Source organism: Misgurnus anguillicaudatus, chromosome 5, assembly GCF_027580225.2.
Source record: "Misgurnus anguillicaudatus chromosome 5, ASM2758022v2, whole genome shotgun sequence".
In the NCBI taxonomy this organism is placed as follows: domain Eukaryota; kingdom Metazoa; phylum Chordata; class Actinopteri; order Cypriniformes; family Cobitidae; genus Misgurnus; species Misgurnus anguillicaudatus.
The window spans coordinates 31,416,414-31,429,886 of NC_073341.2; the positions used below are offsets into that span (position 1 = coordinate 31,416,414).

The following is a 13,473-nucleotide window of genomic DNA, read 5'->3' on the forward strand; positions in this document are numbered from 1 at the left end:
TTTGGAACCAAACTCTTCATTTATAAAAGTTGCTTTGGATAAAAGTCTCTGCCAAATGCTTATGTTAACAACACTAATCTCTCCCTCTCAGGACCTTCAGGAGGAGGTGCAGAAGGGCTCAGACGAGCTGGGCCGTCTGCAGGCGGAGAGACAGGAGGTGCAGGAGAAGGTTGAGAGGCTGGATGAGCAGAAACGATCTCTGGAGGAGCAACTCGCACTCATACAGCAGCAGTGCAGCCAGGAAAGCCAACTAGTATGCGACCGTGAAACTGTTACAGTAGTACTGCGTTTCTCTTTTGTGCCACAAATGTCCTTGTTACATATACGTTTGGATTGAACTGTACTTCCATAAATCCAGATCCAGTCACTGCAGGTGGAACACTCGGAGCAGGAGCAGAGAATTGGCGACTATGAGGAGGAGCTGTCCAGGGCCCGGGAGGAGTTGCTCCGTCTGCAGGATGAGACGCGCTGCCTGGAAGAGAAGGTTCAAGCTGCTCGTGCTCAACTCTGCCCTCTAGAGGACGCTGTTAAGGAATCTCACACACACATTGCTGAGGTTAGTGAGCTATTTCTTTCTAGCTTCTTCTGTCTATCTATCAGTCTATCCACCCATCTCTTACTTTCATTTGATCAGTCTATTTATTTTTCACTGTATCACACACCTCTTTCTTGTTTGTTTCTTTGTTTGTTTTTATCCATCCATCTCTTACGGTACATTCACACGGGGCATACGCGTTAATGCTTGATGGAAATCTTGTCTGAAGCGTGGCCAACAGCCAATCACACTGGCCGCAACAACGCTCCGGTCTTGCATAAACGTAATTGGTTGGCTCGCACTAGGTCATTTGCATACGGCGATCTGATTGGCTGACGCCGCATTGGCGCTTGAACAGTTGAGAAATGTTTAACTTCTGCTGCGAGCAACGGCAGTGGTGCAACGTTGATGATCCATAATTCAGTTTGGCAACCCATGGCGTCACCCATTAAAAGTAAATGAGAACCGTTAACGCTACGCCCCATGTGAATGTACCATTACTTTAATTCTATCCATTTTTTACTGTTTCAAACTCGTTTTTCTTTCTTTGTTTCTTTCTTTCATCCATCCATCTATAAATCCATACATCTATCTTTCTTACTTTCTTTTCTATTTTTCACTATATCAAACACCTTTTAGTTTGTTTGTTTGTTTGTTTGTTTGTTTGTTTGTTTTTTTCTGTATGTATGTCTGTCTGTCTATCTATCCATCTATTACTTTTGATCAGTCTATGCATTTTTCACTGTATCAAACACCTTTTTCTTTATGTCTGTCTGTTTGTTTTTTCTGTTTGTCTGTCTTTATGTCTGTCTGTCTTTATTTCTGTTTGTCTGTCTGTGTCTGTATGTCTGTCTTTCTTTCTGTCTGTCTGTCTGTCTGTCTGTCTGTCTGTCTGTCTGTCTGTCTATCCATCTATTACTTTCATTTGATCAGTCTATCCATTTTTCAAACAAACATTTTTTTGTCTGTCTTATGTCTGTCTTTCTTTAAGTCTGTCTGTCTTTCTTTATGTCTGTCTGTCTGTCTGTCTGTCTGTCTTTATGTCTGTCTTTATGTCTGTCTTTCTTTCTTTCTTTATGTCTGTCTGTCTGTCTGTCTGTCTGTCTGTCTGTCTGTCTTTGTGTCTGTCTGTCTTTTGTCTGTCTTTCTTTCTTTCTTTCTTTATGTCTGTCTGTCTCTCTTTCTGTCTGTCTGTCTGTCTATCCATCTATTACATTAATTTGATAAGTCTATCAATTTTTCACTGTATCAAACACCTTTTTCTTTATGTCTGTCTGTCTTTATTTCTTTATGTCTGGCTCTATTTCTGTCTGTCTGTCTTTCTTTATGTCTGTCTGTCTTTCTTTCTTTCTTTATGTCTGTCTGTTTGTCTATGTCTGTCTGTCTTTCTGTCTGTCTCTCTTTCTTTCTTTATGTCTGTCTTTCCTTTTTTCTGTCTGCCTGTCTTTCTGTCTGTCTGTCTATCTATCTATCCATCTATTACTTTTATTTGATCAGCCTATCCATTTTTCACTGTATCAAACACCTTTTTCTTTGTGTCTGTCTGTTTGTTTTTTCTGTGTGTCTGTCTTTATGTCTGTCTGTCTGTCTGTCTGTCTGTCTGTCTGTCTGTCTGTCTATCTATCTATCTATCTATCTATCTATCTATCTATCTATCTATCTATCTATCTATCTATCTATCTATCTATCTATCTATCTATCTATCTATCTATCTATCCATCCATCCATCCATCCATCCATCCATCTATTACTTTCATTTGATCAGTCTATCCATTTTTCACTGTATCAAACACCTTTTTCTGTCTGTCTGTCTGTCTGTCTGTCTATCTGTCTATCCATTTATTACGTTCATTTGATCAGTCTATCCATTTTTCACTGTATCAAACACCTTTTTCTGTATGTCTGTCTGTTTGTTTTTTCTGTTTGTCTGTCTTTATGTCTGTCTGTCTTTCTTTATGTCTGTCTTTCTTTCTTTATGTCTGTCTTTCCTTATGTCTGTCTGTCTTTCCTTATGTCTGTCTGTCTGTCTGTCTGTCTGCCTTTGTTTGTCTGTCTGTCTGTCTTTCTTTCTTTATGTCTTTGTGTCTGTCTGTCTGTCTGTCTGTCTGTCTGTCTATCCATCTATTATGTTCATTTGATCAGTCTATTCATTTTTCACTGTATCAAACACCTTTTTCTTGATGTCTGTCTTTCTGTCTGTCTGCCTTTTTTTCTTCTCTGTCTGTCTGTCTGTCTGTCTGTCTTTCTTTGTGTCTGTCTGTCTGTCTATTGTCTGTCTGTCTGTCTTTCTTTCTTTCTTTCTTTGTCTGTCTGTCTGTCTTTCTTTGTGTCTGTCTGTCTGTCTTTTGTCTGTCTGTCTTTCTTTCTCTCTTTGTCTGTCTGTCTTTCTTTCTGTCTCTCTGTCTGTCTGTCTGTCTGTCTGTCTGTCTGTCTATCCATCTATTACATTCATTTGATCAGTCTATCAATTGTATCAAACACCTTTTTCTTTATGTCTGTCTGTCTTTATTTCTTTATGTCTGTCTCTATTTCTGTCTGTCTTTCTTTATGTCTGTCTTTGTTTCTGTCTGTCTGTCTGTCTGTCTTTCTTTATGTCTGTCTGTCTTTCTTTATGTCTGTCTGTCTGTCTGCCTTTGTCTGTCTGTCTGTCTTTATGTTTTTCTTTCTTTCTTTGTCTTTCTATCTGTCTGTCGGTCGGTCTGTCTGTCTGTCTGTCTTGTCTGTCTGTCTGTCTGTCTGTCTATCCATCTATTACATTCATTTGATCAGTCTATCCATTTTTCACTGTATCAAACACCTTTTTCTTTATGTCTGTCTGTCTGTCCGTCTGTCTGTCTTTATGTATGTCTTTCTTTCTGTCTGTCTGTCTTTCTGTCTGTCTGTCTGTCTTTCTTTCTTTATGTCTGTCTGTCTTTCTGTCTATCTATCCATCTATTATGTTCATTTGATCAGTCTAATAATTTTTCACTGTATGAAACACATTTTTGTTTGTTTCTTTTTGTCTCTCTATCTATCTGTCGGTCTATCTGTCTGTCTTTTGGTCTGTCTGTCTATCTCTCTAATCTCTCTCTGTTTCTCTCTGTCTGTCTCTACTGTATGGTTTATCTTTATTATTCCCCTGCCTGATAAAACATAAAATAGTTTCTTGTTTGCATTCATTGTAGGAACAGGAGCGTTTGGCTGAACTGAATGAAGAGGAGCGAGAAGTGACAGCCCGGCTTACCTGGAGAGTCCTGGAGGAGCCTGTGCTTGTCAATGGAATGGCACCCTCATCTGAGCACCCAGAGCAACTGCAGTGGCCTCAACCCACAACATCTCCACCTGAGAAACCCAAGGAGAACAAAAGCCAGAATGAAGAGACGTCCACAGACGAGATGCAGGAGCTCAGAGTTACAGGGGAGCAGCCCGCATCCAAAGCAGAGGTCAGTCCAGAGGAGCAGGAGCCTAAAACTGACCTTTACTCCAGCGACCTTTTCTCGTCTGTCAGTTCCAGTTTTTCTGCCTGGCGTAAGGGTAACATGGTGAGCTATCACTTTATTTACGCTTATAGACAAAATCCTCTTGTCTATAAATGTGCTTCAATCCCAATCTGTTCTTAGGAAATGTATGCAGGTCCAGCTGACACAGAGCTGGAGGGGGAGGTAGAAGAGGAGAAGGAAAAGGCAGATGAGCAGCCGGCAACCAGCACACCAAAGGTAAGAATAAAGTTTCATTCCTCAGAATATTGAATATTGTGCTTACATACTTATAGACAGTATGTGTAAGTTATAATTTTAATAAATACGTTCATGCTTATTGATTTGAATTTAATGACTTGTAGGCTGAAACTGTGGAGCTAGAGATAAAGGAAACCTCTCACCCGATTTCAGTCACCCCCACTAACCTGCCCACTGGTCCTGCCATTGACTTTTTCCAGTCTGACCCATTTAAAGACAGTAAGAACTGCACACATGAAATCTTCGGCAACCCAATTGCTCCAGGGATTGTGCTTTTTATGTATACTTTAATTTGTTGTTATTAAAAGCATCACCTTATTTGCAGGTGACCCATTCACTGATGACCCTTTCTCAAAGGTTGTCCCTGGTGAGCATATCGTAAAGTGTGTTTGCAATGTGACCATTCACAACCCAAGTTAATTTTTTAAGTGTATTACTTTGTTCATTTTGTCCAGATCCATTCGGTGGCGACCCATTTAAAGGCACAGACCCATTTGCGACAGACAACTTCTTTAAACAGTCATCTAGTTTCCCATCAGGAGACCCTTTCAGCTCTTCGGATCTCTTTAGCACCACCACAGGCCCAAAAGAGACCGATCCATTCTCATCTAAGACCAGCAATGCAGTCCCTCCAGATCCATTTTCTTCTAACAGTAGTAACATCCCAGACGCGGATCCGTTCGGATCCAAAATGGACTCGCTGGCAGACTCTGATCCCTTTAGCTCGACTGGCACAGGGCATGATCCATTCGGAGGGCCAGAAATTCCTGCAGTAAGTGCCTCTAAAGCTGAAATCTCTTTGAAATCTAAGTATGCATTGTTTAAAGAACATTCTGTGAAAATGAAACCTTGATTTTTTTATTAATACTTTTCTAGTAAGGTAAATCTATGTGAAATCAATGAGGGAAATCAAACTTAGAAAATTAGATTTTGAGACTTTAGCCAGGATTTCACAGACAGGTTTACATTTGGTTGAATTTAAATTTTAACTTTGACTTTTCATCTCAGAGAGATGTGCCAGCAGCGACCAATGATCCATTTGCTCCAGGAGGAACTACAGTGACCACTAACTCAGACCCGGGTAGGGCATTCATTAAAGGGCACATATTATGCCCACTTTTACAAGATGTCTTAGGTGTGCCTAGAATGTGTCTGAGCCAAAATCCCCAACAGGTCATTTGTTATAGCAGTCCAAAATGCCCCTATTTGGGTAGGAGCATTAAAGTGCTGTATTCATGTGCAGGGTTTCCCGCAGAAAATGTGTTAGTTAATGTGGTAGGGTTTGCCGCCATACCGGGGGGAGGGGGTGCTTTTTTGTGCAATAGACTTCAGACTCTGTACTACATTTAACAATTTTTTATTAAATTTAAAATATAAATTGTATTAACAAAAAGGAAAAGCCATTTTATTACTTTTGTGCAGTGGATTTTTTTGGACGACCTAGTTAAGGCGGTAGGGTTCCCCAGCTTAGGCGGGCTGCCCGAACTGCAAAGTGCTGCGGGAAACCCTGATGTGTGTACCTTTAAATGCAAATGAGCTACAGCTCCTCACTCCCTTACCAACACACAGTGAGCACTTTCGGTAAAAGGAATATTCCACTTTCATTAAAAAACTCCTATATTTTACTCACCCCCATGTCATCCAAGATGTTGATGTCTTTCTTTGTTCAGTTGAGAAGAAATTAAGTTTTTTGAGGAATATAGTAGACTTTAGTGGACCCCAATATTTCTCAGATTCAATGCAGTTTTAAAATTGCAGTTTCAACGCAGCTTTACAGGGCTCTAATGGCGCTTTTCACTTGCATAGTACCCCACGGTTTAGTTTAGTTTGGGTCGGGTCAGCTCACCTCACTTTGGCTTGGTTAGCTTTTCCATCGAGTTTATTATCACTTCACAGTTGGAGGGATTATAGGCGTTTAGTTATATTTGCGCTGCCTTCTGCTGTTACATCTTACAATTGAGAGGAGAGCTTCGTTGTACATTCCCATACATTTATTTATTTCTCAGTCCGCCACAAAATAAAAATTTGCCACCACAAATAGATGTTTGCACGTCGCGTTTATCACTACCTCTGTCTCACATGACAGTTTCTGTAAAAACACCCGTGGCGTTAGCAGTTGAAGAGTCTCATTGAAGTTGCATTTAAGCATATATAATGCTGACGTTCTCGTCGCGAATGCTCCCCCACAATGTGCAAGTTTGGAAAAAACTGTTATGGTGTCCCTGATTCTCAACCTGTGGATATTTTAAATCGCTAAAAGGGAGTTTGGGAACTTATAGCAGAGCACAGATGACAAGCTAACCCGACCAAAACTAAACCAAACCGTGGGGTACTATGCAATAGAAACGCAATCTCAACTGAGGCATTAAAGGAATATTCAATTTTCTTAAAAGAAAAATCCAGATAATTTACTCACCACCATGTCATCCAAAATGTTGATGTCTTTCTTTCTTTGTTCAGTCCAGAAGAAATTATGTTTTTTGAAGAAAACATTGCAGAATTTTTCTAATTTTAATGGACTTGAATAGAACCCAACATTTAATACTTAACTCAACACTTAACAGTTTTTTTCAATGGAGTTTCAAAGGACTATAAACAATCCCAAACGAGGCATAAGGGTCTTGTCTAGTGAAGCGATTGTCATTTTTGACAAGAAAAATTAAAAATATATACTTTTAAACCACAACGTTTCGTCAAGGTCCGGTCCAGCGCGACCTAACGTAAATGCGTAGTGACGTAGGGAGGTCGCGTGTTACATATATAAAACACACATTTGCGGACCATCTTAAACAATAAACTGACACAAAGACATTAATTAGTATCAGTTGACATACAACAACGTAGGAACGGTCCTCTTTCAAGACGCTTGTAAACACTGGGGCGGAGTTTCGCGTTCGTCCTCTGTGACCTCTTGATGTCATGACGTATTGCGGTGACGTAGTGGGGTCAGCTGGCGCATCACGACCGGATCTACACGACGAGAAGTTGTGCTTTAAAAATGTTTATTGGTTATTTTTATTGTCAAAAATGACAATCGTTTCGCTAGATAAGACCCTTATGCCTCGTTTGAGATTGTTTATAGTCCTTTGAAACTCCGTTGAAAAAAACTGTTAAGTGTTAAGTATTAAATGTTGGGTTCTATTAAAGTCCATTAAAATTAAAAAAATTCTGCAATGTTTTCTTCAAAAAACATAATTTCTTCTGGACTGAACAAAGAAAGACATCAACATTTTGGATGACATGGTGGTGAGTAAATTATCTGGATTTTTCTTTAAGAAAATGGACCAATTCTTTAAGGTCTTAACTAGCAAAACGATTGTCAGTTTCGCAAAAAAAGTATACAAATATGTGCATATATATATATATATATAGGAGGTTTTTTTCTCTTATGGGTTTTTTTCAACCCCTGGGTTGTCAGCTGACATTGGTTTAACTTAGCACCCTTTTCTATATGTTACATTATTACTACGCTTGCTAGTACAGTTTAATCTTAGCCAATGTATTCTGCTGCTTATGTTGTCCATCGTTTTTTCTGTGTTTACCCCGGAATATTAATGTAAAGCTGGTTTGAAACAATTACACAATTGTGAAAAGTGCTATATAAATAAAATTGAATTATAGATTTGTATTAATAGTAATTAGTATTAATAACTAGTTAAATAACTCTGGTACCTGTCTTTTCTACTTTCAATTTCTACTGTACTACTTTAAACTTTCTAGATTTGGGTGATTCTATTCCAAAACATCATCTGAAAGTATCTAGAAATCGATTATTTCACGCCCTTACCTATGCTGTTCGTTACAGATCGATTTGCTGCAGTATTTGGCAATGAGACCTTTGTGGGAGGATTTGCAGACTTCAGCAGTTTAGCAAAGGTAGGAATGTCTTGGAATCCAAATAGTGTTGACTTAACATGATTTAGATTAGATGGTGAACTTCTCCTTTGCCTTTCAGTCTAATGGTGATCCATTCGACTCGAGTACAAACATAAATGTATTTAAGGAGAACACGCAATCGGATGTTCCTCCAGCATTACCACCCAAAACGGGAACACCCACCAGACCTCCCCCTCCACCCCCAGGTGAGTCCTGCTTTGTGTTTGGGACAAATTCAATGTTTTGTATCGCTTTAGTGATTCGTCTGTGTGTGTAATTTAAGGTAAGCGGTCCAACATCCAGAGATCGGAGTCATCCGAGTCATTTCAGAGGCGTGGTCTGTTCAAGGCACAGGGATCTGGAGAGTTCTCCTCCCTCCCAGCTAAAGACTCGGTATCAGACCCTTTCGCCCCTTCCTCACCCAACCAAGCCCCGCGTGACCCCGCCCGATTCGCCAGCTTTGACAAAGTGAGCTCCTCCCCCTCTTCCTCTCCTGAACCCCAGTAGTGTGAACCCTGACATTTCATCTTTGCCGAGCGGCAGCCTTGACCTCTCCTCCCTTCACAGCCAAATCTTTCTTTCATTTTGTTTTTATACAAAGAATTGTTTCCTATTCAGTATTTTATGTCCTCTGCTGCTTTATAATCTTCGTTTCTGACAAGCTGATTTACTAAACATGCGACTGTGGATTTACAGTTATATACAGCCGTCATTGTTCATATATTGTTTTTTTGTAAATATACTGTACTCAAATGGTCTGGGAAAGACTTATGCTTTACAAGAAGAGTACATATGAATGTTTAGTGTAAAATATAAATATATATATTCATCACAGTGTTTCTAACATCACGCTTAAGTTCTCACTGGCTGTGGAAGGAGAGGCGGGGCTGCTTGCTATTGGCTGTTCTCAATTCATCCTCATGTTCGTTTTGTCATGTTCTCCATCATTGGTCAAGGCTTTATTCTATCTTGCACGTTTACTTTGATTCACTGATTTGTCTTCCCTTACTTTGCACTGCACAAACTAATATTTTCCTGTCTGATTGGCCTTATCCTTTCCACCATGTGACCGTATTTTCATTGGTTGAGCACTTCCTGGTTGCAGAGGCATTCCAGCTACATCCCATGAGTCTTTGCACCATCTTCTTAATATATAGATGTATATTTTTTGTTCTTATACTGAAATTTTTTTACATAATGGACTAGGGTGCTGACATTACTTGTAATTAATTAAAAAATATTATAATTAAAGAGCTTGTCTTCTCAGATTTTGCCATCTTTCTTTAAAATAAATACATCTTTATCATTAAATAAAGAAGATTGGTAACAATGACAAACTTCTCTGATCTTTCAAAACGACTTTTTCCAATGAAGAGACTTCTTATCTGTTGCCGTGAAGAATGATCTAATCTTCATTGTGTGATCTTTATGTTGAAATGCTTTCTGGCCGTACTGTGTCTGTTATAACATCTCTACATCCATGGTTGTTCACATTTACACGTCTTGGTGAAATGTCTGCTGCATGTCCAGCATGATGCATATCAGAGAACTCTTTTAAAGACTAAATGTCTCCCTAAACGTTGATGCCTTCACCAAATATGTACAACAATTTCCTAAAACAATATTAGTTACATCATTACAATCCTTCACTACTTAATCACTAAGCAAAGTTTCTCTGTAAAAAAATGTAATGAAAAGGGCCGTCACTGGACAGGGCTTATCCTAGTCCCACACTTAAATGCATGCTTGAGCAGTCTTAACTGCATTTACATTTCTCAAAATATATTAGTGCCATTGTTTTGTCTCAAGATGGACACCAGTAACGTTTTTTGTAAAATATATTTGTAAAACTCCTTAAAGGGTTAGTTCACTTTGAAATGAAAATGCTGTCATCATTTGCTCATCCTCATGTTGTTTTGGACCTGTATGGATTTCTTGTTTCTGATGAACACAAAAGAAGCTGTGTGTTTACCATCATTTCTCAAAATATCTTCTTTTGTGTTCATCAGAATAAGGATATTGGTGCGGGTTTGGAACAACATGAGGATGAGAAAATGATGAGAGAATTTTCATTTTAAAGAAAACTATGCCTTTAAGTGTCATAATAACTAAAGGCCAAGTCTTTGCTTTATCTAATCCCTGGGAAACCACCCAATAAGATTGGATTTCGTTACATTTGTTACAGGTCCATATTTTCGGGAGAAAATAATTATTATGTGCTTTAAAACCATTAGCCTTAAAAAAGTTTTTGTCCACTTCGGGGCCAACTTTTACTTGCATTTGTTGCTTGGTGAGTAGGGGAGAGCAGGGACGAAAGTACATTTTTTTTAAAAACTTAATTTTAAAAAAGATAATGTTTTTAACAAAGATATATTTTTGCTTTGATCAATAACTCGCAAATGTGGTCTATCAATACCAGGTGTAATTTTGATCAAATGTTAAACGACTTCAGTATAATATCACTTTGAACATAAGTAGCACATTGTTACTTTTGACCCTCTCAGCTCGGACGAAAGTAACACAGGTGGGTCAAAAGTAACACAACAGAACAAGATAGATTTTTGTGTTATACTTGTTTTTGTAAATTACTAAGAACTTGTTAATATGTAACTGCAAATCTATCTTTGCAAAAAAATTATTAAATTACATTTTCATTTTAAATTTCAGTTTCATCAAAAGCAACCTGTCCGACAGTACAAACACTTGAATTTTTGAGAGTAAAAAAATTTCAACAGTATGAACACTTTGAAAATAAAATTAAATAAAATTAGAATCAGTGTTGGGGGTAACGCAAGTATCGTGCATTACGTAATAATATTACTTTTCTGAAGTAACGAGTAAAGTAACGCATTACTTTTTAAATGCACACATTAATATTTGAAAAGTTACTTTTTTAGTTTAATTAATTTGATTAAAAAAATTATTTACTGAATTGAACTAAACTTAGTCACATTATGCACTCTATGCATACACGCCTGTGTGGGAACAGTTTGAGTCAAAAACTGAGATGGCAGGCCAGAGCTCGACATTTTTGTGATGAAATATGCAATTTCTGAATGCAGAACTTTTCAGTCATAAAAACACCTGCAAGGCCTGAAAGAGATCAAGCCTCAGCCAAGAAAAAGTAACGCAAAACAAAAGTAACTAAAAATCAACTTAAGCATTACTTTCCATGTAAAGTAACGCAATTAGTTACTTTTTTGTGAGTAACTTAATATTGTAATGCATTACTTTTAAAAGTAACTTTCCCCAACACCGATTAGAATAATATACATTTTCAACATAATGCAACAGTATTAACAGCGGGAGAAAAGTAACAAGGGTAACTTTTGTCCCGACACGAACTCTTGACATTTAAACACGATTTACTTTTATTTTAAAAAACTTTAAGGCAAACATCAGGATGTGTTACAGCACTAAATAATCTGTAGATTGATCAGTACTGTAACAAATGAAACGAGAAACGTATAAGAAAAAAATTACCTTTTTAGGAATTTACTTATCAAGAGTGAAAACAGCTCCTACACGCACGAAATGATGACGACATGGCGTAATATATGTCAGCTCTGCCAAGGGTTTCATGTTAAAGATGCTGCCATAGAGCCCTGATTTGCATTCCAAACTGAGAAAATCAATGTTAATTTCGTCTGGCGTTACTTTCGCCCCAGTTCTCCCCTATTAATTGGGGACCATGTGAAATGTAGGATATAACCTGCAGTTTTAACTGATCCATACATACATTTTATAGAATAATTTTTCCTCCTTTGTATACTGTAGTTATGTAGAGATGTTGTTAGGTGTTGTGTTTCAGCATGACCTTTATTGCAGATATGTAGAGAAGGTTTAACTTGTGTTTTCCTTAAATTTAAAGTTGGCACAGTATGCATGACTCCTTCATTAGCATAACAAACAAAGAAATCTTTCTTAATGTAAGTGCGGTCTGATGGGGTTGTGGTGTGTGTTTGTGTGTGGAGCAGTACCCCACGGAGGAGGACATGATAGAGTGGGCGAAACGGGAGAGTGAGAGAGAGGAGAGGGAGCGTGTGGCTCGTCTGACCCAGCAGGAGCAGGAGGATCTGGAGCTGGCCATAGCCCTTAGTAAGTCGGAACTGTCCTGACCCAAACTGGGTCACGGCACTAACAGCACCCCGTCACATCGAGGAGGAGAGGAAGAAGATCTTTAACCACATTTACTAGCAGGATCCTTGGTTTGATCTTAAACCACATGATGCTCCTTCTGTGTGTCGACTGCGTTTTCCTAGTTTGCTGGGAAAGTGAAAAGTAGAAGGTAACAGACTAATTGCAGCCCTATTGGCTGAAAACCTCCGATGTGATGCCCAAGTTTTTAAAAAACCTCAAATCAAGATAACGCTCTTGAAAAGTGGACGACTCAAAATTCATGCAACTAAGACCCGTACAAATTCAGGTGTTTCCCAATGATTTTGAAGTTTTAATAGAATTGTACCAATATATTTACTTCAGCTGTGACATTCAGATGGGGACAGGTTGAAGAAATCCATTACAAACATACTCAAGGTGTTAGGTTTGCTCTCATCCTCTTTTGAATTATAGTTACACATTTGTTTAACGTTTACAAGTAACCAAACTTGGCAGCTTCATCCACCTTTCAAAGTTTCAGCAATGCTTCTCTGACATGAGAGGTTTATTGTGGGCATCCCTGTCCGGTCTCATGATCAAATCCCACAAGCTTAAAAGCCTCAGATCTGCAACCTGTAGGTGCTTGTGTAGTACTCCATTGTGACAAAATCATCTTTCTTAAACCGCTAATGGAGATACTTTTTGAAGAGAACATTGGTGAAATTTTGGAAGGAACAGCATAACCACCACGTTTGATCTCTGTTCCTACAGTACAGCATTTATACTTTATGGTGACCTTTTGAAGAATCAAAATCTTTAAAAAACTGCTTAAAGAATCACTATTTGAAAAATTACAGATTTTGTTATAAATAATGAACATGTACATATTGTGAATTTGTTTGCCAGTAATCTTGTACTACAGTGTATACATATCCTAAATCATATTGTATTTTATCAGTGTCGTAGTGAATGCAGTTTGCTTTATACTTCAAAAAACAAAATGTCCTTCGTCTCATGTTGACAAAATGCCGAAGCAAGATTATTTAGGAATATACCCTCTCAAAAAGTAGAGCAAATTGCTGTTATAAGCACCAGAAAGTGAATTATGTCTAAAGTTAAGTATACATAAAAATATAGCCATATTTAAGCAGGCTTTAAAAGTGCCTAACCATTATGCCTTTCCTTCAATTTTAAACAAGGAAAGAATAAAACTGCTTGCTAAAAATTCAATTGATGAATAATTGGTGT

General features: G+C 38.2%; 1 protein-coding gene across 2 annotated transcripts in view; it reads left to right on the top strand.

Moving 5' to 3' along the window:
• eps15 (epidermal growth factor receptor pathway substrate 15) overlaps positions 1-13,211 on the top strand; it is a 39,473-nt gene extending 26,262 nt beyond the window's left edge. For both annotated transcript variants that reach the window (XM_073868017.1, XM_073868018.1), the window contains exons 14-25: positions 92-253; positions 359-556; positions 3,700-4,056; positions 4,135-4,230; positions 4,356-4,470; positions 4,577-4,618; positions 4,707-5,023; positions 5,260-5,332; positions 8,057-8,127; positions 8,207-8,333; positions 8,411-8,595; positions 12,105-13,211. In XM_073868017.1, coding sequence (XP_073724118.1) covers positions 92-253; positions 359-556; positions 3,700-4,056; positions 4,135-4,230; positions 4,356-4,470; positions 4,577-4,618; positions 4,707-5,023; positions 5,260-5,332; positions 8,057-8,127; positions 8,207-8,333; positions 8,411-8,595; positions 12,105-12,245 — 1,884 coding nt within the window. In that variant the 3' untranslated portion in view covers positions 12,246-13,211. The remainder of the gene's footprint in view (positions 1-91; positions 254-358; positions 557-3,699; positions 4,057-4,134; positions 4,231-4,355; positions 4,471-4,576; positions 4,619-4,706; positions 5,024-5,259; positions 5,333-8,056; positions 8,128-8,206; positions 8,334-8,410; positions 8,596-12,104) is intronic.
• The last annotated feature ends 262 nt before the right edge of the window (positions 13,212-13,473 follow it).